The 21,103-nt window shown below is 44.0% G+C and overlaps 1 protein-coding gene and 1 long non-coding RNA gene across 4 annotated transcripts in view; one reads left to right on the top strand and one right to left on the bottom strand.

Annotated features, from left to right (window-relative positions):
- CTTNBP2 (cortactin binding protein 2) overlaps positions 1–21,103 on the bottom strand; it is a 167,317-nt gene that overhangs the window by 58,956 nt on the left and 87,258 nt on the right. Inside the window, 4 exon segments of the mRNA XM_068276424.1 lie at positions 6,577–6,795; positions 9,104–9,251; positions 13,422–13,521; positions 15,541–15,744. Coding sequence (XP_068132525.1) covers positions 6,577–6,795; positions 9,104–9,251; positions 13,422–13,521; positions 15,541–15,744 — 671 coding nt within the window.
- Positions 9,825–21,103, top strand: part of LOC137563682 (uncharacterized) — a 43,388-nt gene continuing 32,109 nt past the window's right edge. The window contains exons 1-2 of one of the 3 annotated variants that reach the window (XR_011030406.1): positions 9,825–10,083; positions 17,520–17,640. This is a non-coding gene — a long non-coding RNA (uncharacterized lncRNA). Of the gene's footprint in view, positions 10,103–17,519; positions 17,641–21,103 lie in introns of all 3 variants that reach the window. The other 2 variants (XR_011030407.1, XR_011030405.1) reach the window with 2 other exon arrangements.

Genomic DNA, 21,103 nt, shown 5'->3' with positions numbered 1-21,103 from the left:
AGCTCCTTTTTCACCACTAATTTCTCAATTACACAATCGTCGTAAAAGAAAAAAAAAATCAATTTAGTCAGTCATGGGAGGCAGGCCCGCCATCAGGGGGGGACATCCATGACTCCCGTCACGGGCCCCGGGCCTGCAGGGGGGCCCCATCCCCGCCGCGGCCCTGGCGGGTGCCGCCCGGCCGCCGCTCAACCCCCCCTGGCCGCTGCTCCCTCCCTCCATCCCTCTAGCCGCCGCCGCTGCCGCCTCCGCCGCGTCAGACCCCGATCAGGCGGCGACAATAGTGCGGGCGCTAGGACCCAGCGCCCGCACTGATATGCAGAAGTGACGTCACTTCCGCATATATAGCGGGTGCGTCCAGCCCCCGCTCTTACTGGTCGGGTCGCCGCTGATCTTGAGGTCTGACGCTGCTGGCAAGGTAGGGGAAGCGGCGGCTGGGGGGGGGGGGGCTCCCTGTCACTCGCTCACTAGCTAAAGGGGCTCCCTGTCACTCACTCACTACTTAAAGGGCCTCCCTGTCACTCACTCACTAGCTAAAGGGCCTCCCTGTCACTCACTCACTACTTAAAGGGCCTCCCTGTCACTCACTCACTAGCTAAAGGGCCTCCCTGTCACTCACTCACTAGCTAAAGGGGCTCCCTGTCACTCACTCACTAGCTAAAGGGCTCCCTGTCACTCGCTCACTAGCTAAAGGGGCTCCCTGTCACTCACTCACTAGCTAAAGGGCCTCCCTGTCACTCACTCACTAGCTAAAGGGGCTCCCTGTCACTCACTCACTAGCTAAAGGGGCTCCCTCTCACTCACTCACTGCCTAAAGGGGCTCCCTGTCACTCACTCACTGCCTAAAGGGGCTCCCTGTCACTCACTCACTCCCTAAAGGGGCTCCCTGTCACTCACTCACTACCTAAAGGGGCTCCCTGGCAGTCACTACCTAAAGGGCCTCACTGTCACTCACTCACTCACTCCCTAAAGGGGCTCCCTGTCACTCACTCACTGCCTAAAGGGGCTCCCTGTCACTCACTCACTCCCTAAATGGGCTCCCTGTCACTCACTCACTCCCTAAATGGGCTCCCTCTGGCACTCACTCACTGCCTAAAGGGGCTCCCTGTCACTCACTCACTGCCTAAAGGGGCTCCCTGTCACTCACTCACTCCCTAAAGGGGCTCCCTGTCACTCACTCACTCACTACCTAAAAGGGCTCCCTGTCACTCACTGCCTAAAGGGCTCCATGTCACTCACTACCTAACCTGGGGGTCCCTGTCAGAATCCAGGTGAGAGGTGTCTACCATAATAAGGGGGCATTCTGCCTATTTATTGAAATGCTGTCTATTTATGTGCCTCATGACTGCTGAATTTGTCTTGTTGGGGGTCTAATGATTGCATTTTTACTTGTTGGGGGCCTCATGATTTGTTGGGAGCCTCAAGATTGCTGAATTTGTCTTGTTTGGGACCTCATGATTTGTTGGGGGCCTCATGATTTGTTGGGGGCCTCATGATTGCTGAATTTGTCTTGTTGGGGGTCTAACGATTGCTGAATTTGTCTTGTTGGGGGCCTCATGATTTCTGAATTTGTCTTGTTGGGGGCCTCATGATTGCTGAATTTGTCTTGTTGGGGGCCTCATGATTGCTTAGTTTGTCTTGTTGGGGGCCTCATGATTTGTTGGGGGCCTCATGATTGCTGAATTTGTCTTGTTGGGGGTCACATGATTGCTAACTGTGAGACTATGGGAAAAGCTGAATCATTACCATATGAGACAATAGCATTAAACCTACTTTTTTAGCTTTTTTAAACAGAAAATAAAACTGGGAGGTTCTAAAAAAATGATGGAGCACTTCCTCCTTCCGTCTTGAAGGAGGAAGTGCTCGATATCGAGGCTTGCAACGCGTCCATTCGGACACTTGCACCTCGTTGAAACGCTGGGCGGAGAGCGGCGTTCTGGGTAATTAACCCCGCCGCATCTAGCCGCTCAGCTGTGGCAATTAGAGCTAACTTGAATCACGAGTATCCACCGTGGTTATTCGTGATTAATTTGTGGACAGCAAGCCTCCAACTAGCTCTGCCAACATGTAATGGCTACGCACATTTCTCAGTTTGGGGGGGGGGCCCGGACTGATGATTTGTGAGGGGCCCCAAAATTTCTGATGGCGGCCCTGATGGGAGGAGTGGTGGTGGTGGATCGAGCGGAAATTGTCTAATTGGATGGTTGATCAGGCTGCAAAATTGCTAGATATATAGACAAGCTTTAGACTATAGAAGACTAATCACACAGACTCAGCTAGGACTTTGGTTAATTTCAGGACTTTTATTTTTTAAACAAAAAACACTGTTTTCTACGTTGTTTTCTAAGGAGCGTGCCTTCCTTAGGAGCGTGCCTCCCTTAGGAGCATGCCTTCCTTAGATAGGAGCGTGCCTTACTTAGATCGGAGCATGCTTTCTTATACATAGTTACTATGTATAGGAAGGCATGCTCATATCTAAGGAAGGCACGCTCCTAAGGGAGGCACGCTCCTAAGGAAGGCACTCTCCTAAGGAAGGCACTCTCCTAAGGAAGGCACGCTCCTAAGGAAGGAAGGAAGGCACTCTCCTAAGGAAGCCACGCTCCTATCTAAGTAAGGCACGCTCCTAAGGAAGGCACGCTCCTATCTAAGAAAGGCAAGCTCCTAAGGAAGGAAGGCAAGCTCCTAAGGAAGGAAGGCAAGCAGGAAGGCAAGCTCCTAAGGAAGGAAGGCAAGCTCCTAAGGAAGGAAGGCAAGCTCCTAAGGAAGGCAAGCTCCTAAGGAAGGAAGGCAAGCTCCTAAGGAAGGAAGGCAAGCTCCTAAGGAAGGAAGGCAAGCAGGAAGGCAAGCTCCTAAGGAAGGAAGGCAAGTTCCTAAGGAAGGCACGCTCCTAAGGAAGGCAAGTTCCTAAGGAAGGCAAGTTCCTAAGGAAGGCACGCTCCTAAGGAAGGCATGCTCCTAAGGAAGGCACGCTCCTAACTAAATAAGGCACGCTCCTATCTAAGGAAGGCACGCTCCTAAGGAAGGCACGCTCCTAAGGAAGGCACGCTCCTATCTAAAGAAGGCACGCTCCTATCTAAAGAAGGCACGCTCCTATCTAAGGAAGGCACGCTCCTAAGGAAGGCACGCTCCTATCTAAAGAAGGCACGCTCCTATCTAAGGAAGGCACGCTCCTAAGGAAGGCACGCTCCTATCTAAGGAGGGCATGCTCCTAAGGAAGGCACATTACTTACATAGCGCTATGTAAGGCATGCATTAGCGGCCGCTCCTTCACATTAAGCAGTGCAGCTTAATAAATCAAGCCCTTTAACCTAAGACAAGCTAACAAAACCTTATCCTCATCCAAGTGCCACAGGAAGCAGAAGTATGGCAGACATGTTTTTCTTTATCTTTGCAAGGAAGAAACATTTGAACTCAAAATAATAATGCGAATGTGTAATTAATGTGCCTTACTTACAGGGAAACTGAAGTGAGAGGTATATGGAAGCCACCATATTTATTTCCTTTTCAGCAATACCAGTTGCCTGGCAACCCTGTTGGTCTATTTGGCTGTAGTAGTGTCTGAATCACACCAGAAACTCGCATGGAGCTAATCTTATCAGATGTGACAATAATGTCAGAAACTCCTGATCTGCTGCATGCATGTTCAGAGTCTATGGCTAAAAGTATTAGAGGCAGAGGATCAGCAGGAAAACCAGGCAACTGGTATTGCTTAAAAGGAAATAAATAAGGCCCGGTTCACATGAGCGTTCCCGGTCCGGATTTTCCTGATCTGATCCGGACCGTATACTGTACAAACGGAACGTATGTGCCGCATAGCAATGCAAAGTCTTTGCGGACGTTCACACTGTCCGTTCCGTACAGTACGGAGCCGGACCGGATACTTTTCCAACATGCGCTATTTTTTGGGTCCGGATCTCCGGCCCACGCACCCGGACCGAGCCGGACCTGAGCCTGACAGCACCATCAGGCACACAGAAACCAATGGGGAACGGAAGACACAGAACACACACCCTACAAAAACCTGACTTTCTACCCCACTTCCTAGGCGTATCCAAGCGGCCATTTCGGATGGGGACACATGGGCCAAGCATGTCTGGAGTGGAGCAGCAGTAACAGACGTGCTGGAGCTGTTTGGCAGAATGTCGGAGGTGGAGGTGAGGCCTACAGCGGAGGAACCTGATTCTACAGGTGCACCAGGTGCACCTTCTGCTGACCCCAACATTTTTTTATTTAAATTTCATCGGATCCGGATCGGAACCGTACGGTTCTGATCAGGATCAGGTCCTGATCCGATCAAGATCCGATCAGGATCCGGTCCGTTTACTTGCCAAAACGCAAGGCAGCTTCCATATACTTCTCACTTCATTTGTCCTTTAAGCTGAGTCATTACTAGCTGGTGGAATACTTCAGCTACTGCCTGCTCATCAGCTCTTGACATACAGAAGGGAGGAGATTTACTACTACTGTACCATGGAAGACAAAGAAACTGATGCAGGATTGTTCAGCTACAAGTGTACAGGTGCCACAATCACTGTGGCAACAGATTAAGCTTTCATTCTCATGCAGTGTATTCAAGACAATGAGAAGTGCTTTGCTTGTTGTCTTTAACTAGTAAATAGGGGTGAAAAAGACAAAAACACCCACATGATCCCTGATGTGAATCTATTTGGGTTTAACACATTCATGAAAAGCAGTGAAGGAATGGAAGAGCATTAGGAGGTCATAGCATTTACCACTGAAGAGACTGATTTGACTTCCCCACTGAGAGGAAACTATAGAGGTGTCAACAGTGGAACAAAGGAAACTGAAAACTGGAGACCAACTCACAGGAAGTCATTATCTTTGTAATTATATTGAAAGGAAGGTTTGTTAACCCTGCTAAAGCCATACAGTTAGTCATGGCCGTTACTCCTGCAATGTAAATACACATTTACGAAAGCAATCCATAACTCCAGGCATGATTGTTAAATGTGGATGCAGCACGGTGGCATAGTGGTTAGCACTCTCGCCTTGCAGCACTGGGTCCCTGGTTTGAAATCCATCCAGGGCACTATCTGCACAGCCCTAGACTATGATACATACACTACACGATATACATAGACATTAGATTGTGAGCCCCTCTGATGGACAGTTAAGTCCATCAGATACACTCTGCACAGTGCTGTGGAAAATGTTGGCACTGTATAAATGCTAAATTAAAATAAATAATAATTTTCAAATACACCTCCTGGTATTGTACTGAACAGCTATCAGGTACCTTAGGCCCTTTGGAAATATCTTAAAGCCTTGTCTACTGGATTTTTATAATGCATCTAGACCATAAATGAAAGAGAGAGCAAAGGCCCATTTGTTTAGGGAGGGTGGGCGTTTAATTTTGGGGTTTTATAGAAGTATAAGTTAGGTTAGTTTATCTGTTTGTCAGTTGCTTCATATTCTGAACTAGGATGGTCTACCAAAAGAGTAGCCTCCCAATGCTCTAGTCGTCCAATTTCAATCGCAAACTAAATCATACTGTTGATCACCTATGGTGCTGTTCCTTGACTAGAACATTGCACTCTACTCTTTTCTCTGTAAATGAAAATTGTTAATTTTGTTGTTAAACCTAAAAATCAAATAAAACATGTTTAAAAAAATAATAATAATAATGCCATCTGCATTTTTATAAACCGCATTCTTTTCTCCACAATTTCTGGCATCTGCAAAATGGAGTCTACAGTCTACAATAGTGCTGGACTTGAGTTCATTAATATTTCCATCAGTCTGCAGACTGCTGTGTTTAGCAATACTGTTTGGCTTCTTGAATCTAGTCACCGACTTACCCCTTGTGGAGCTGAGCACAGTGAAATGATGCCACCGTATTACCCCTTCTTTGCTGCTCTTGTCAGCTATATTCTATCATAAGAAAGTGTCTGCTTTCTTGAAGCAGGAAAGTTCATTTTCCCATCTAAATAAGAAGTGGCATCATTTTAACTTGTGATTCTGGGGTTCATGCAAACACTTTGCATAGATGGTTTGGAAATATTGCACTGATAATATTACCTGTATCAGAACAGGTAACAGTGTGGGTGTTGTGGCATTAGTACTTGTCAGACGCTGATGGCAGTAATCTGATTCATAAACGCATATCTGTTCACATTAGCCAAAGGCACCTTAAAGGTCCTCAAACAATTATTTTGTGCAACCACATTTGCAAATGTGTTCAAGCCTCAAATGTGCTTAAAATTACTTAAATGGATCCCTGATCAATGCTACAAAATACTTCCATTATTTATTTTCACTTTTTTCTTAAGATGCAGTAAAGTCACCTACACTATGTTTGGTATAAGCGGTTACCATGTGCCTCTACTAAAAGTAAACTAGCTTCTGTGTGTGTGGGTGTGTGCTGATGCTTAAAAAATAGTTTCTTCCTTCTCTCTTCTAGTTTCTTCTTTTCCTCCTTTCTTGTAAATTATGTGTTCACAATGCGTATCTCTGTGAAGCATCAGCACACACCAAGTACCTAGCAGGATTACATTACAATAAATAGAAATAGCAAAGATGAAGTGGTCATTCTTGGAACAGACTAAGGAAAGCTACCTTGAATCCTCTTGATGCAGCAATATGAGCAGCTGTCCATCCCTCACTGTCTGCACTGTTGAGAAGAGTTGCAGCGATAACAGGTTTGAGTTTACAGGTGTCCTTGTTCTTTAGGTCATCCTCCTCATTGGTATCACAGTGACTTCCATAATACATGAGGAGTTTCAGACAGTGGCTATATCCAGAATTTGCAGCAGCATGAACTGGTGTCCAACCATTCTGTACAAAAAACAACAAACTTCATATGCCACTCTTGGCTTAATCATGTAATCAAAACAACATTTAAGACACTACATGTAATTACAACTGATCTGCATAGACAATAGTTTAAAGCAGGGCCCCAGGCAGACTTCTCGACAGAAAACCCCAGCTGAAAAAAAACTTTAAAATGAATTTATACTTAATTTTGTCACAGACAGTGGTTACATAACTGATAGAGATGGCTTTCTCCCAACATGAAGGTAATAAACACTTCACTGCTGGAGATCTGGATAAGTGAAGGATGGGGAAAGGTAGGTCATTAGTTTAGACTTTGTCGACCCTCCATAGAACTATATCAATCCCTGCCTTGCACCAAGAAGGACCAATGGTCCGAAACACGCTGTATACATGTCGGGTTGATAAGATTTAGGCTTGCTATACACCAGCGGTTCTGGATGTAAGCCTGGCTTCAGGGGAATAAACAGATGAATTGCATATTCAGTAGTGATGCATTGTGGGAAAACCACAGTCATTCACTCAAAGCTGAATTATCGCAAATACCTTCAGTTTTAAAAAGGAAAACTACACTGAGCGTCGACCCTCCTCAAAGCCAAAAGATAGCCGAAGGAATGCTGCAGTAGCCACATGATCTTATTGAATTGAAATTCAATTCAAAATTGAAAATCAATCTTGGATTATAAAAACTCTTTGAGGTAAAGGTTAATGTATAGCCAACTTCTGCGCCTAATGTTGGATGGGCTCCCTGATACAAGGAATGAATGCTGCCCTCTGTTGAGACCAGCTGCTTTCCAGGTGCATGGTTCTGTACAGATTGCTATGCTAGCAGTTATGGGACTAAATTACTTCAATGCTACGGATTTTCCTTCCAATTTGAACTGTGGAACACACTTTGAGAAGTGGTGCAAGATTTTCTTGAATTAGTAAGGAAATGCAGTTGAATATACAGTAAAATATATTCACTGATACCCACTTTTCAAAATGAGTGTAGCAGAAAAGGTGGGAATAATGCTGCACAGAATGCAGTCTCCTCTTTAGCAGTGTTAAAGGAATACTTAAGTCTAGAAAAAAAAAATGACATTTACTCACCTGGGGCATCCCTCAGCCCCCCGAAGCTGGATGGTGCCCTCGCAGCCCCGCTCCGATCGTCCTGTCCCCGCCGGCGGCTACTTCCGGTTCGGCGACAGCCGCCGACAGGCTGGAAACGCGGCTGATTTTCCGCGTTCCCAGCCGCTGCTATCACTCTCTATGCTGCTATAGTGTATATATATACGCTATAGCAGCATAGAGAGTGATAGCAGCGGCTGGGAACGCGGAAAATCAGCCGCGTTCCCATACGCTATAGCAGCATAGAGAGTGATAGCAGCGGCTGGGAACGCGGAAAATCAGCCGCGTTCCCAGCCTGTCGGCGGCTGTCGCCGAACCGGAAGTAGCCGCCGGCGGGGACAGGACGATCGGAGCGGGGCTGCGAGGGCACCATCCAGCTTCGGGGGGCTGAGGGATGCCCCAGGTGAGTAAATGTCATTTTTTTTTCTAGACTTAAGTATTCCTTTAAAACAGACACAGGTTTATGATAATCTACAGCAGTCCAATATCAATGTCTGGCCACAAGGTGTTTGGAGTGCCATTATAATAACCAACCACACAATAATAATAATAATACATAAGTGTTCCTAGATTTACAGCTACTGGACCATTTGCAAGGTATGAAAAGATGCTTATGGAAGCTCTAAGTTACTGTATATACTAATGGTTAAATGATTTTAACATAGCTGAGAAATGAGCATCAAGCATTGCGAAGGTTGAGTAATGTGTACTATGCGTGGGTAAAAGCAAACCTGAACTCAGAACTTCCTCTCGGCTCTAAAAGATAAGTAACAGCATAATTACCTTTAAAGAAAAACATTTTTTTGCTACAGCTGATACAAATCCTGGAATAAATCTGCAGTGTCTACTTCCTGCTTTCATGGAAGCAGACATATGGTTAAAATCTTGTGTTAGCTGCTTTGCAGAGGCAGCCAGCTGACACCTCTGAGAGATCAAATTACACCTGTGATTAGTCAGGGGGGGGGATTTAGACAGGTTCAACTCTCTACATACATACAAGGTGCATTTCTCTATGTTTTCCTTCTATCCTGTGCAAGAGTTAATGTCCACTTTAATGGCCCGAAAGGATCAACTTTGGCATTGTTGGTCAGCTCACACAAGTTGTGTGTACTACAGCCATACCGGATTAGCGCCTCCAATAATGAAAACATTACAAAAGCTATGGATGAGACATTTTATTTTCGGCTTAAGATGTACTCACATTGGTTGTCACACCTCTGTCAGCTCCAAAGTCCAGCAAAAGTTTAGCAATTTCAAAATGTCCATTTTCACATGCCAAATATAAAGGGGTCTGGCCTCCATCAGCATAATTAATGTCAGCATTGTATGCAAGCAAAACTTCTGCACATCTGTGGGGCACACAGTTATGAACACATTAAAGGAAAACTCCAGTTTCGTGAAAAAGCTATTATAAGCAAATGGTTAGAATGTTATGGTATTAAAGCGCTCATTTTACTTATATGCATGTAACAGAACATTATTGCAAATCAAAGCAAACCAATAAACGGTTTGATACACACAAAAGTTTGAAGAAGATAAAGTTCTACAGATGCTATCAGTGATATTCAAAAATCTATAGAGAAAGATTGTATCACAAGTCTATAAAAATATAAATTTTATTGAAGTTACATCAAGGAAAATGATAATAAAAAACCCATTAGATGGCCACCTCCTCACATAGACCCCAAGCACACCTCTAACACACACATCACTGCCAGGTAAACGGTTTGCATGACAGTATATGAGTAGCACAGCTGTATACTGTGAAGGCTTGCCACCTCAACTGTGCAGGCTGCTTTTATTCATGAGGGTCTACTAAGCTTGTTCAGGCCTGGTGTTTGGCTGGACTTCCTGAAGCTTAGTCACTCTACCGCTAGCATGCCCATGTGACTAAAGAGGAAACATCAGTGTTTGAGGATCTATGACACAGCTCTCAAGCGCTTTCAGTCTGACAGAAGAAAAGTGCTATACAAATGTCAGGATTATTATTATAATTATGCACTGTTGAAGGAGGCATTTTCTCCCCTTCCCAACAGTCTGACAGGTCAGCTCTGTTGAGCCCTCTACATTAATAGCTCTAGTGAGCTATGAGGATGACTAACTCATGGTGGAGATGGATGATTGTAATGGGACGCAGAAGGTCACAGAAAACTCCAGGAAGTATGGATAAGTGTGGAAACAGTAAGCCGAGGACAGTAAGGTGGCTTTATATGGTTGATAACAAATGGCTCTTTTCATTTCAGTTTGCAATTACCTATGAATTTCACAAACCAATAAGAAGCTCAAATTTAAGTTATTTTCATTTGTAGCAAAAGTTCTGTTAGGGCTGGTGCACACTAGAAGAGCTTTTCTAAGAGCTTTGTGATTTTAAAAGCTCTTGCTAATGTTATCCTATGTATGTGTTCTCACTGGAGCAATGTGATTTTGTAAAAATCCTCCATTGCATTGCATTAGCAAGAGCTTTTAAAATCTCTAGCATTTAAAGAGAACCCGAGGTGGGTTTGAAGAATATTATCTGCATACAGAGGCTGGATCTGCCTATACAGCCCAGCCTCTGTTGCTATCCCAAACCCCCCTAAGGTCCCCCTGCACTCTGCAATCCCTCATAAATCACAGCCACACTGCTGACAAACAGCTTGTCAGAGCTGGCTGTGTTTATCTCTATAGTGTCAGTCTGCTGCTCTCCCCGCCTCCTGCAGAACTCCAGTCCCCGCCTGCATCCCTTCCCTCCCTGCTGATTGGAGGGAAGGGACGGGGGCAGGGACCGGAGCTATGCAGGAGGCGGGGGAGCAGCTGAGACTGACACTACAGATGTAAACACAGCCTCACAGCACGGCTGTGATTTATGAGGGATTGCAGAGTGCAGGGGGACCTTAGTGGGGTTTGGGATAGCAACAGAGGCTGGGCTGTATAGGCAGATCCAGCCTCTGTATGCAGATAACATTCTTTAAACACACCTCGGCTTTTGTGGTGTGCACCAGCCCTTACTGCAATGCAGACTGCCCAGAAATGAATCTTACTGCACCTGTAATTAGCTCTACAGAGGGGGCAGCATCATGTGGCACTGTCTACTAAAACACTTCCAATGCCTGTGATTTATATGCACATGCAACAATGTAAGCAATCTGAAATAACATACACCATTAATTCTTTCGATATACAGAAGTGATCTGAAGAGACAGCTATTTTCTCAAACAAAGTGGAATTTCCATTTTTAAAGCATTTGTTCAGTATTCTGTTGATACTATTCCATGATGGTTCACTGTAGATCTGTGAAGGCTGCTGGATGTGCAGGAAAGTTCAGGCCACTCTCAAAGCATTGGAAATGGTGACCACCAGCAACTAAGCTATTGACATGTACGTTCAGCTCAGCCAGCCATGTACTGTATGTTTATTGCTGTATGTTTATTGCTGTGGAGGGGGGAGGTGGTGAACCTGCATCCAAGACCATAGACACCTTGGAAAAATACTGATTAGCAAAATTACTTGTTGCTTGAGCAAAGCAATACCAGAAACTGAACAAAACCTGTACATATGTCACAGCCTTACCCGATATAAGTAGTAGAGAGGTAGACTAAGTGAACATTCTTTGCATGGATACTTTAGTAATCCCCAATTTTCATAGAAATGGAAAGATGTTACAATCAAAGTATGTGTCTGAATATTGTTAAGGTGAGCTGGATATACCTGTACATGCATAATAAACTTTGTCTATGGCCTCCTGCCATGATATGGGGGGGAGCATAACTACATATAAGCCCATTATCAGAAGAAAAGGGAATACTGACAAGTATTATACAGTTCTTATAACTGGTGTATTTGCCACTGTGATGATGTCGTATAGATCTTTGTTCTCCCACAAATAGTTTGGCTACACTGCAATATTAATTAAAAGTAGATCAATTTATTTTGTGTACTCAGTTCTTTGGAAATATATACTGTATTTTTTGGACTACAAGACTCCCTTTTCTCCCCCCCCCAAAAAAAAAATGGGTAAAAAGTAACTGTGTCTTATAGTCCAAATGCAGGGAGTTCCTGACTTGTGAATGCTTGCCAATATGAACCTTCAACCCGCCGCAGTGTCAGGGACTCCCTGTACTGTGCCCATGCAGAGGGGGACACAGGGACAAACGGAGGACACAGGGGGACACAAAGGGGCATTGATGAGGACACAAAGGGGAAAACAGGAGGACAGAGGCAGACACAGGGGGATACAAGGGGGGCAGAGGAGGCATGAGATACAAAGGGGGCATAATCCACAAGTTGCCCCTTCACCATGGATGCACCAGGTTTAGTATTTTTCTCGATTTTTGTCCTCTAAATCTAGGTGCGTCTTATGGTCAGGAGCGTATTATAGTCCGATAAATACGGTAATTGCATATATTGCTAAATGTTTAGAAATGTGAAACATTACATAATCTAACTTAATTTAATCAGCGCCGCAGTGCCGAAAATGTCATGCATCCGAGCAACGTTCACCTCCCATTCGCCTATAACTTTATTGCTACTTATCACAATTAATTGATCTATATCTTGTTTTTTCGCCACCAATTAGGCTTTCTTTGGGGGGTACATTTTGCTAAGAGCCACTTTACTGTAAATGCATTTTAACAGGAAGAATAAGAAAAAAACGGAAAAAATTCATTATTTCTCAGTTTTTGGCCATTATAGTTTGAAATTAATATACGCTACTGTAATTAAAACGCATGTATTTTATTTGCCCATATGTCCCGGTTCTTACACCGTTTAAACGATGTCCCTATCACAATTTATGGTGCCGATATTTCATTTAGAAATAAAGGTGCATTTTTTCAATTTGCGTCCATCCCTATTTATAAGCTTATAATTTTAAATAATATAATAACATATTCTCTTGACATGCATAATTAAAAAGTTCAGACCCTTGGGTAACTATTTATGTTGTTTTTGTTTTTTTTTTATTGTATTTTTTTTTTTAATAAAAAAAAGTGTATGTGGGTAATTTTTGGTGTGGGAGGGAAACTGCTAATTTTAAATGTAAAATAATATTTTTTTAATCAAAAATGTATGTGGGTGCAGTTTACTATTTGGCCACAAGATGGCCCCAGTGAAAAAAGTCCTGGATGCGAACGATCTCGCATCCAGGAACTAAAATGCTGGGGAAACGTTTCCTGGAGGCAGAAATACCACGCTCTCTGGAGAGAAAGCGTCGGTATTTCTGCGGGGAAGTTAGATCGGTGAATGGGAATTATATTCCCATTCATTGATCGGGGGGCTAGCGGCGGGTGCGCGCGCAGGTGCGCGCCCGATCGCGCGCACCACGCAGGGAAAACAGCAGTGCCTATCTGGACGAGGAAACTCGTCCAGATAGGCCGAACTGGTTAACCCATTAGAGTTCAGCAGATTTGTGATCACAAGCATTCCCTGGATCTAGCATCTGCTGTATCTGTAATATCATTTTAATGGGCCTAAACAAACACTTCAGCAGTAAGACTATAAGTGGTATGAAATGCATTTTGCTGAGTTATTAGGTCTCTTACTTTGCATGTCCCTGAGCAGCTGCTGCACATAAGGCAGTAAAGCCATTTGAAACAGTAGCATCTACTTGAGATCCTGACGTCAGCAGCAACTTTACACAGTCTGCGAGGGTACAAAAATAGAGGGTGAGAAAACACAAAATAAAATGTACAAAGTAACTTGTTATGTTGTAATATATGACCTTGACAACAACATATTTACAAGTATAATTATATGCGACCACACGGCTTCTCTTGGCCTTACAGTTGTTGCAGCCAGTAACACGTGAGTGAAACGCTGCTAGCAGAGTGAAGAAAATACTTTCTCTCCCTCACAAATCTCTACTCCTCTAATGCAGTTAAGCTGTGTACACAACGTAAGATATTATTGAATGAATTGACCTATCAAGTCCAAGAGATCTTGAGCGATTTGATGTGAAATACGGCAAAAAACTGCAACTGGAGTGCCAAATGATCATTCACCGATAGGATCATTAAATGATACAGGATGTGAAGCGGAGTGCCATAGACTTTGTGGACACAATGTTTACAAATCGTTCACAGCTCTGTACACACTGCTGATGATGAATGATTATCTGCAGAGGTGATACTTTATGTTGGTTGTTCAAATTGCCTGAGTACCATCATGGATTGTTTGTTTGTCGTACACATAAGACATTTGTGAGGTTTTGTATAAAACCAGAGGTAGTTAGTCAGCTCAGCTGAGACACTAATTACCCCACCTGAGCATGGTTGTGGTTTTCTGCAAAACATGTACTATTGGTGAGCCTTGGGGACAGGGTTGGAGAACTCTGCTTTAGAAGATAAAGCTCTTGGCGAAAACCAAGTGTCAAAGGAGCCCATGACTCAAAATGTAACTTACTTTATGGTAAAATGTCTCCTGTGGTCTCCATACTAGAATATCAGTGAAGTCAGTAAATATTAATCAGCTAGTCACGATTTCTCAACATTTCTGGCATACTCAGGCACCCTGATCATACCTGCTGGTGACCTTTTGACTTAGGCAAACAAAGTCATTTTTGACAGTTTACTGATGAAAACAGTGATTGGGCATGGCGAAGGGAGGAGTGGTGGGGAACTGATGACCTCATAGTTTTGTATGGCTAGCAGTGGTAGATTTGTCCCGAAATCTGATTGAGATCAGAGTGTTGCAAGGTGGTAAAAAAAATTGCTGCTGCCCAACTGATTTCTGATTGGATAGTAATCAATACCCCCCCTCGCTGAGACAGTCTCTCAAAACTGGCTCCAGCACTACAACTCAGCCATCTCTTCATCTTCCTACACAGTCCCTACCTACTTTGCACGTAATAAAGTATTTATCCCTTCCAACACCCTCTGTAATGTGTTTGTAAAAGTCATGCATGTCTTTTATCATCCTGTTTGTAATAAGAAACCATTTCTTGATGTTCTCTTAAGTGTACCCGAGCTGAAGTTTTTTTTAACCCAAGCTTCGGCTCTGGCTCCCTTTAAACCTTTATGTAAAGATACCGTGGAAGGTGTAATAAGGGCTGAAACATTTTTTAGCACACCAATAAGGGATAGTAAGATAAAAAACAATGTTGTGTTGTAACTGCAGTGCTGATCTCAAAGAGTAAAAGGAGGAGATGAGCAGTGGCAACTTCAGACAGACAGAGAAAGACTGGCTGCTGACTCCTCCTATTAGATCCTGGTTTACTCAGGAGTCTGATGATGGAATAAGAGAAGGAGTTAAGATAGCTGTAAAACAGCATGGTCATCCCCACGGGAAATGGAGCTACAGGGTCAAGCCAGCCAGGTACCTTTAACATACTTTTCACAAAACTTATGAACATGCGGTGGACAAAACTCAGTGCATTGATAATTAATTCAAAGTTACTATTGCATGCATTAATGTTAAGGCAAATTAGGGCTTTAAATGACTAAATCATTTTCCCATAATTTCATTTCAATCAATAGGTCTCTGTGCACCAGGTTCATACACTCTGGATAAACAAATATTATAATTTTATATTGTAATATACTGTACATTTAAAACAAATAAAAGAGCGGTACACTTGAAAAAAAATTCCAATCCCAAGTTTAATAAAAGTTCACAAATTACTTGAGGGTAATAAAGGAATAATACTTGCAGTAAATATTGTACCTGTATGTCCATTGGCAGCAGCAGAATACAAGGCAGTATAGCCATCTTTACAGAAGTTATTTATATCGAGTCCTTCTTCATTAAGCAGCATATACAATAAAGTGACATTTCCCTGGGCAGCAGCTTGGTGAAGAAGGGTAGACCTATCTCCCAGGAGAACAGGTCCACCACTTGTTAACAAAGAAGTTAGGGAGGGTGGCCAGCCTGTGAGTTAAAGTAATACATGATAAAGGACAAAGAATGTAAGTAACAAGGAAAACATAAAATGACACACTTAATGCACACTTAAGCTACAAGGTATGGATAATGCAATAAATTCTAGTGTTGTCATTTAAAACAAGTAATTTTAGGAAATATCAGATGAGGGCTTTTTGACTTATTAGCATAATGCAACCTTTAAATTGTTTTTACAGTGTGTTAATATTGTTGTTTATTTTCTATTAATACAAAGATGACATATTATTTTGGTTTATTATATCAATTCAGCAAAATGTTAAAATAAATAAAATTGGGCCATGATTATACTTTCTGGGCTATATTTACATGATTCAAAATAAAGCAATTAAGAGTGTATGCACTAAAAGTTTGTAAATACCCTTTTCAGTGTCTAGTTTAACTTGCTTGTTAAACTCTAAAAAGAAGCACTGGGACCTTGAGAATAACCATGAACTGGGTTTAATAAATAGCTCTATCTGAATTCTAATAAAGAACGAAATACAATTCAGATAAATGTATCTGAATTTGAATCACAGAATGTTTTGTTAACTAGAACACTAGTGAGGGTGCTGCCACACAGCTCAAGGCTAAAGTACCAGAGCAAGAACCCCAAGTGTTAGTGCTGCAAATGGTCTTACACTAACTTAAAGAGCACCCGAGGTGGGATTTAATTATGTTAGTGGGGCACAGAGGCTGGTTGTGCACACTAACATCAGCCTCTGTTGCCCCATGGTGTGCCTCCCTGCGCGCTGCTATACCCTCCGCAGTGCTAGTGACACACAGCGTGTCGCCAGCACAATGTTTACCTATGCCGTGTCTGTTAGTGCCGCTCCCCCGCCTCCTTTGTATCGGCGCTACCCGCCCGCGTCCCTTCCCTCCAATCAGCGGGAGGGAAGGGATGCGGGCGGGTAGCGGCGATACAGAGGAGGCGGGGGAGCGGCACTAACAGACACGGCATAGGTAAACATTGTGCTGGCGACACGCTGTGTGTCGCTAGCACTGCGGAGGGTATAGCGGCGCGCAAGGTGGTCCTGGAGGCACACCATGGGGCAACAGAGGCTGGTGTTAGTGTGCACAACCAGCCTCTGTGCCCCACTAACATAATTAAATCCCACCTCGGGTTCTCTTTAAACAAAAGGGTGGAGTATTCATTAGACTTACTGTACATAGCCAGATTGGGAAAAAGGTTTTGGTTAGTTGCTATAAATGGCCAAATTAACCTGCAAATGATTATAAATAAGTGAATCTTTAATTTTAATTCATATATGAGAGTGCCATATTTCTTTGTGCACAAAGAAGCTTGCAATCCATGACCTGCAAACAACAAAAGGATTCAGAGCAGTTGGGAAACACCTTTTTCTGTAAAAAGCCATTTTGTAGTGATTCACAGATTATGAACTCCTCTAAAATGAGTATACTTCACACACACACTGATCTTCTGTCCGTTTAGAAAAGTCAATAAACAACAGTTCTACAACTGGAGCTGGGAATGTGGCTGCTTCCCACAAAAAGGAGGGAAACTTACTGATTGGCTACACTACTTAATCTACTTTTTATTAAATCATTGTATAAATCTAGCCCATTAAATTATCTTTTGAAACAGGCTTGGGGGAAATCTTGTTGATTCCAGAAATGTTTGTGAATAAGGAGCGAAACAATTTGTGAAAGCTGGTACTGCCAAAAGACTAAAAGGAAAAAACAAAGGTATAATGTTATTTACAAGATCAATTATGTTTAAATAATTGCAAACATTTTAAATCTAGATTAAATATACTGGACTGGCTGCATCAAACTTTGTGGTGGACATGCTACAGGTCTATATTATATGCGAGGCAAGGTGATGGTTTTAGAGCAAGTTACAGATGAACAAATCCTAGAAACAAGGTAACCAAGGTTATATAAATATTATTGCTGGCTTTATTTTTTTTTTGCCGAGTTTTTGACACCTCGATTGGACAGATTTGTTTCTCAGATCCATATTTGTCGACACCTGATTTGAAGGTTTAAGGTAATATCAGCTTCAGAAAATACATGTCAGGTAAACTATTCTAGCCAACTTGTACATAAACATGAGCGCCTGTCTTTGCTATGCATTCATGTTTGTGCCTTCAGAAATGGGAAATTTAGACAAAGACCTTTGGTGGCAGTTTATTTTAGGGGAACAGTAGAAAAGAGGGATGGTTGATAAGCTGCCAATAGTGATGGTAAGAACTTTTTGCTGGTGAATAGTCCCTGCGTAATGGCCTAGAGACTACTTCTGGGTCGGTGAGGTCCGTCAGTAGTGCACAGGCGCTGGTCCTGCGGTGTGCCTCCTTGATCACACGTCAAAGACCGGGAGGGCATGCACCTGACATCACGCAGAGTTCTTCCAGCCACATGATCAATGGCGCACACCGAAGTAGCCCCGAGGTCACTGCACTGAGACTGGTCGCCGGAGAACAGTTCTTGCCTTGAAAATAGAGCAATCAATTGCATCGATGCATAAAATAATCGTAAAAATTGCATCTACTCAAAATTACTGGCATCTCATTGATAGAGTTGGGCCGAACCTCCGATTTTAGGTTCGCGAACCCTGTTCGCGAACTTCCGCAAAAGGTTCGGTTCGCGAAAAAGTTCGCGAACCGCAATAGACTTCAATGGGGAGGCAAACTTTCAAAGTTTTAAAACATTCTATCAGCTGGAAAAATGATAGAAAACATGTTTCAAAAGCTCTAATACCTGGAGCCACACCTAATTGAGTGAAATACACATCATTGCTGGAGGACCCACCCTCCCTCCCTCCTCCAAGCAAGGTCCTTTATACCATTTGCCTACCTACACTAATTAGTTATGGGACAGCTGCTACACACTCTGCTAGGGAGATTTTATCCTCCCTCCTCCCTCCTCCCCTTCTACCTATTCCCTCCTCCCTCCTACCGGAGGGAGGAGGGTCTCTTCTGCCAGGGAATTATACTATTTTAAAAACCAGTATACATCATACCATAGCTGGGAATACATACATGAGTATACATCATACCATAGCTGGGGATACATACATGAGTATACATCATACCATAGCTGGGAATCGAACCCAGATCTCACTGTGTGGTGGGCACATCACCCTAAGCACTGTACCACTACAGAAGTAAGTGAAGCTTGCCTAAAATTTAACATTTATGCTCAATGCAATAGAACCATTAGGTTGCTTAAAGGAGAACTGTAGTGAGAGGTATATGGAGGCTGCCATATTGATTTCCTTTTAAGCTATACCAGTTGCCTGGCAGCCCTGCTGATCTATTTGGCTGCAGTAGTGTGAATCACACCAGAAACAAGCATGCAGCTAATCTTGTCAAATCTTACAAAAATGTCAAACACCAGATCATACCATAGCTGGGAATCGAACCCAGATCTCACTGTGTGGTGGGCACGTCACCCTAAGCACTGTACCACTACAGAAGTAAGTGAAGCTTGCCTAAAATTTAACATTTTTGCTCAATGCAATAGAACCATTAGGTTGCTTAAAGGAGAACTGTAGTGAAAGGTATATGGAGGCTACCATATTGATTTCCTTTTAACCACTTGAGGACCCACCCTTTACCCCCCCTTAAGGACCAGCGCTGTCTTAGCTGATCTGTGCTGGGTGGGCTCTGCAGCCCCCAGCACAGATCAGCGTGCAGGCAGAGCGACCAGATCGCCCCCCTTTTTTCCCCACTAGGGGGATGATGTGCTGGGGGGGTCTGATCGCTCCTGCCTGCCGGGTGTTGCGGGGGGGGGGCACCTCAAAGCCCCCCTCCGCGGCGAAATCCTCCCCCTCCCTCTCCTACCTGGCCCCCCCTGGAGATCCGGGCTGCACAGGACGCTATCCGTCCAGTGCAGCCAGTGACAGGCTGTCTCCTGTCACATGGCGGCGATCCCCGGCCGCTGATTGGCCGGGGATCGCCGATCTGCCTTACGTCGCTGCTGCGCAGCAGCGCCGTACAATGTAAACAAAGCGGATTATTTCCGCTTGTGTTTACATTTAGCCTGCGAGCCGCCATCGGCGGCCCGCAGGCTATTCACGGAGCCCCCCGCCGTGAATTGACAGGAAGCAGCCGCTCGCACGAGCGGCTGCTTCCTGATTAATCAGCCTGCAGCTGGCGACGCAATACTGCGTCGCTGGTCCTGCAGCTGCCACTTTGCCGACGCACGGTATAAGCGTGCGGTCGGCAAGTGGTTAAGCAATACCAGTTACTTGGCTATCCTGCAGATCCTCTGCCTCCAATACTTTTAGCCCTAGACCCTGAACAAGCATGCAGCAGATCTGGTGTTTGACATTTTTGTAAGATCTGACAAGATTAGCTGCATGCTTGTTTCTGGTGTGATTCACACTACAGTGGCTGGATAGTGTACTGGTTAAGGGCTCTGCCTTTGACATGGGAGACCAGGGTTTGAATCCGGCTAGGTCAAGTACCTATTCAGTAAGGAGTTCAAGGCAAGACTCCCTAACACTGCAGGGTGGCCTCTTGAGCGCATCCCTGTGGCTGCAGCTCTTGAGTGCTTTGAGTCTGACAGGAGAAAAGCGCTATACAAATGTTTGGAGTATTATTACTGCAGCCAAATAGATCAGCAGGGCTGCCAGGCAACTGGTATAGCTTAAAAGGAAATCAATATGGCAGCCTCCATATACCTCTCACTACAGTTCTCCTTTAAGCAACCTAATGGTTCTATTGCATTGAGCATAAATGTTAAATTTTAGGCAAGCTTCACTTACTTCTGTAGTGGTACAGTGCTTAGGGTGACGTGCCCACCACACAGTGAGATCTGGGTTTGATTCCCAGCTATGGTATGATCTGGTGTTTGACATTTTTGTAAGATCTGACAAGATTAGCTGCATGCTTGTTTCTGGTGTGATTCACACTACTGCAGCCAAATAGATCAGCAGGGCTGCCAGGCAACTGGTATAGCTTAAAAGGAAATCAATATGGCAGCCTCCATATACCTCTCACTACAGTTCTCCTTTAAGCAACCTAATGGTTCTATTGCGTTGAGCATAAATGTTAAATTTTAGGCAAGCTTCACTTACTACTGTAGTGGTACAGTGCTTAGGGTGACGTGCCCACCACACAGTGAGATCTGGGTTCGATTCCTGGCTATGGTATGATGTATACTGGTTTTTAAAATAGTATAATTCCCTGGCAGAAGAGACCCTCCTCCCTCCGGTAGGAGGGAATAGGTAGAAGGGTGGGAGGAGGGAGGCCAATTAAAATCTCCCTAGCAGAGTGTGTAGCAGCTGTCCCATAACTAATTAGTGTAGGCAGACAACTGAGTCAAATGGTATAAAAGGACCTAGCTTGGAGGGAGGGTGGGTGGGGTCTTTAGCACTGAAAGC

This window comes from Hyperolius riggenbachi, chromosome 3, assembly GCF_040937935.1.
Source record: "Hyperolius riggenbachi isolate aHypRig1 chromosome 3, aHypRig1.pri, whole genome shotgun sequence".
In the NCBI taxonomy this organism is placed as follows: domain Eukaryota; kingdom Metazoa; phylum Chordata; class Amphibia; order Anura; family Hyperoliidae; genus Hyperolius; species Hyperolius riggenbachi.
The sequence above is the reverse complement of the archived record's forward strand: the minus strand, read 5'-3'. Positions and strand labels throughout refer to the sequence as shown.